The sequence below is a fragment of the Blennius ocellaris genome, assembly GCF_963422515.1.
Source record: "Blennius ocellaris genome assembly, chromosome: 6".
Classification (NCBI taxonomy): Eukaryota; Metazoa; Chordata; class Actinopteri; order Blenniiformes; family Blenniidae; genus Blennius; species Blennius ocellaris.
Window position 1 is genome coordinate 26897807 of NC_137655.1, and position 4340 is coordinate 26902146.

Consider the following 4340-nt stretch of genomic DNA (forward strand, 5'->3'; position numbering starts at 1 on the left):
CCTCCAAACACCATCCCCGAACCCCAATAAATTCACAGCGGGGCTCACACACAGTCTGTTTTTCATCCTGTCTGATGTCATCATCACACAAACTGGTGTCATTAATAAAGTTGACCTGGGAGACTTAAAGGGGCCGACAGGAGGGCAGATGTGGTGTCTGACACGCTGAACCACTTCCTTGTATACTTGTTGATACAGTGAACACATGAAATGGAGCTGCTGGTCATTTCATACGAAAGTAGTCATTTAGTAGCTGAATTGACAGAGGTTATAGGCACATGGGGCTATTTTAAATGTATCATTCAGGATGTGTTTTAATAAAATAGCTCAAATACTCTTCACTTCTCCTTGACTTCCTGAAACTTCTCAGGTTCAGGAAGATTGCTCAGACTCTCTTTGCTGATTGGAACAGTCAATTATGGACTGAATTTGTAACAGTGGAGTTGATTTCAATGTATAAATCAAATAGAGGATGTTTGACAACAGATGGTGAGACAAAACCAGATCGTAACGCCCTCCTGTGTTTCTCACACACACAATACCTCTTCAGCTAAATTAGGTTTGGATCATCCGTCATCTGTGTGAACACAAAGGTGGACGGTATCCTATTATTGCAACAAAAAGTGTGTCATGAGGAGGAATTTGCTCGGGGCGATAAACCACCAGCAGTAAGTGGTGTGCACTGCTGTCTTCAGCTCACCTTTCAGCACAATATTTAATTTGACCTTGATCAAAATTCCAAGCAAGTATAACCATCCTGGTATTGTTAACCTTTTTAATGCTCTGCTCCAGCCCTGTGGGAATAGAATTATAGATTTTGTTTGAAGTCATTCTTTATTGAGTAATTTATCTGTGTAAGTATTTGTATAATAGATCCAGGCTTTGTAGAGATTTCAGAGCATTTTTCTTTGTATAATTATATTTCTGCTTATTACTGGTCAAGCTTATTCCCAATGATCACAAAGGAAACATAACTAAACTATAGAAAACACAGTTTGAAATGTAGCAAATACACAAGATTATTATTTACATGTCAGTTATTTTATTAATTCTATGTATTTATTCTTTAATACATTTAAAAAAAAAATTTATTTTAATGAATATATCATGAGTATAATATGGTTTTTCTTGACATTTAATGTCCAAGTGCAATCACGCAAGCCTTTCTTTACATTTACGATATGCAATATTTAAGTCAGTAACTAACAAAAAACAGCTTGTATATATTCAACAGCATTCTGATGAGAGATATTCTGGGGATAACAAGCTAGCCAGCAAGCTGCTGCCCAGTCAGTCTTATAATACCACAATGCACCACAAGGCGGTGTAGTGAGTCACTCTGCTTCTCTTCATTAGATCCAAAAATAGGACAGAAAACTGAATTAGTAACAGGAAAGTAAAAGGATAACCTATCAATAAACTACAAAGTGAGTGTTACTGGTACTGCCACTAGGTTCTAGAAGTTAATCCTTTCACTTGGAGGGTGAGGAAATGACGAGTTCCAGCTCATGTGAGAGTTTCTCTTCCTGTGAGATTTGCATGTTTTCGCTGGGTATGTGTGGGTTTCCACCAGGCACAAGAGGGGAATGTTAACTCTCAGGTGCCTGCAGGTGTGAATATAGGTACAGTATGTGTGAATGTCTGTGTCTCTGTTTACCCTGTGATGGACTGGTGGCCCATCCACAGTGTCCAGGGTGTCCAGGGTGTCCAGGACATCCAGGGTGTCCAGGGTGTCCAGGCCATCCAGGGTGTCCAGGGTGTCCAGGGCGTCCAGGGAGTCCAGGGCATCAAGGGTGGCCCGTCCAGGGTGTACCCGACCGTCCCCCATGGTGAACTGGGATACATAGCCCCAAGACACTAACTTAGACCAACTGATGTCAAGCCAAATGGACAAATATGTAAACAAGATGACTTTGTTTGGATTAGTGATTGTTAAGAGTCAAAAGATGTTGCTTGAGAGTTCAGATACAAAAGCTGCATATTGTGAATGACCTGCATTCGTTTCAAACGTCTTTGCAGTGTTTATTAGTTTGTGTGCTGGCTGCATGTTATAGGTTTCACTGTACTTGTGCTATTGAAGCCATGCCTGGTCTCTGTCAGAGAAACATCTTTGTCTCCACTGACACTCCATAGATTCAGTTTCCTTTATATTATCTGAGCAGGAACAGGTTGTCCTTTCATCATTAGCCATCAAACATAACATTTGCTGGCAACAATAGCTAACCATTAATCAGTACTGTGAATCAAGACAATCAGCTGAGGCGCTTCACATTTGTCACTAGTAAAACATCCCAACACACAGTTTTAACACGGTTCTTTTTCTAATTTCATGGGGGTGTTTAGATATTTACAAAAGGCAAATATATGTATTTTGGTTGAGATTATTTAGTTTTTTTACCCTTATTCTTAAACATTTGATTTTATTACTCCCTATATGTTCAGCTAATGTGTGGCTACTTCAACATAAATGTCCAGTAAGAATTAAAATAATGACACAATAGTTACCATACACTCCATTTGAATTGGGTCATTGCTGAAGACTCAACCAAGATAGAAGAATCAACCCAGTACTAGGGTTATTCAGTAATCTATCTCATATGGTTCACTGACTTCATAAGGTCTTAGTAATGGAGGACATAGAAATCTAGATTTTAAAGCATAGTCAACAAAGGAATAACCCCATTGTCTTTGTATTGAAGATACCAAGATGCTTCAGGTTTCAGGTGTTGCCCTTAGGATATGGTCCAGAGTGGAGCTCCTAATACAATACAGTTGTTGACAAATAGCAATATGTTTGACCTTGTTTTGGACCAATCCCAGAAGACAGACTCCCCTATAAAGACCCCTGACCACAATCTAACCACCAAACATTCTGAGACGACCAAGCAGCTTTCAGCAAAGTCAACATTTTACTGCAGGAAGCAGAAAAACAACCCAAGACCAAACTGAAGCTTTACAATGAAGATTATTTTATTGTTACTAACCTTTACAGTTAGAAGTAGTCAGCTGTCGCTGGGCGACTGTGGATCAGAAGCAAGACGGCCACAGTTTAATGACATTGCAGTGACTTGTGGTACTTCATCCATTGGTCTGGCAATTCAGATCTGCCCTGTCATCTACACCGGCTACAATGAGACTCTCTTGATCCTGAACCAAATGATGGGCTCGGCCTGTAGAGCCACCCTGGATGAGTCTGTGTCTCCGCCTGTGGCTCGGTTTAACTTCCCCCTCAACATGACCCATGCCTGTGGAAGCATATTCAGGACCACCAGTGCTGCAGGAACTGGAATTTTTTCAGACTTTTCCAACATCCAGACCGTGAACATCAGTGGCATCATCCGATCCATCGATCCTACCACTGGCACCATCACCTACAACGCTGAGCTGAAGTACTACTACTCCTGCGCCTACCCGTTAGAATACCTGATCAACAACACCCAGGTGGATGTGTCGGCCTCCTCCATTTCAGTCAAGGACAACAATGGTAGTTTCATCAGCACTTTGAGCATGGAGCTGTTCACTGATGCCAACTACACCAGACCCATGGACATTCCAGAGCTGGGGATCGAGCTGAGGACTGATGTCTTTGTTGAGGTGAAAGCCACCAACTTGACAGGCCAGTATCACGTTCTCCTTGATCGGTGCTATGCCTCCATCTCGCCTCTGCCCTCCAACTCCAGCATCTTTAACCTCTTCGTGCCCTGCTCCAAGGACCAGCTCACGACTATGATCGAGAACGGAGATAGCCAGAGCGCCCGCTTTAAGTTCCCGGCTTTCCGCTTCATCGAGCAGCAGAACGAGACTGTGTCCACCTACTTCCTGCACTGTATCACCCGTCTGTGTGAGAAGAGCACCTGCAGCACCTTCAAGCAGTGCAACCGCAGGAGGAAGAGGAGCACCTTTGACACATCCGTGGAAGGGATCACTCAGACGTACACCCTGACATCTCAGAGGATCATCACCAGAGCCGAGAGCAACGAGTCCAAAGAGAAGCCCCTCATTGCGGAGAAGAAAGAAGACTCTGCTGTTGGGCTCGGTGTGGCTGTCGGTGTCCTCGCCTTCGGCTGTCTAGTCGCCCTTTGTGTTGCAGCCTTGTTTTACAAAAGGCTCAGGAACTGAGGAGGCATCAGCAAGTGGAAAAAAAAAAACAACAGAATACATGCTGTGAGAAAAACACTCTTTGTGGTGTTTTGTGAAAGCTTGCTCTTTCTAATATTGTGGTGGAGGACTGGGATTAGCTCATGGCTGCATCTGTGGGGAGAATGTATGTCTGTCACTGCATCCATGACTTTGTTCCAGCACTGGAGAGATTGTAGGAACAGATGGCAATCTTTAGAGGA

General features: G+C 42.9%; 1 protein-coding gene across 1 annotated transcript; it reads left to right on the forward strand.

Moving 5' to 3' along the window:
* Positions 1-2958: 2958 nt before the first annotated feature.
* Positions 2959-4119, forward strand: LOC308131272 (zona pellucida-like domain-containing protein 1; the record flags this gene model as incomplete). The annotated part of the gene is made up of 1 exon (XM_080497939.1): positions 2959-4119. One exon carries the CDS (start codon positions 2959-2961, stop codon positions 4117-4119), a length of 1161 nt encoding a protein of 386 aa, XP_080354065.1.
* Positions 4120-4340: the final 221 nt, after the last annotated feature.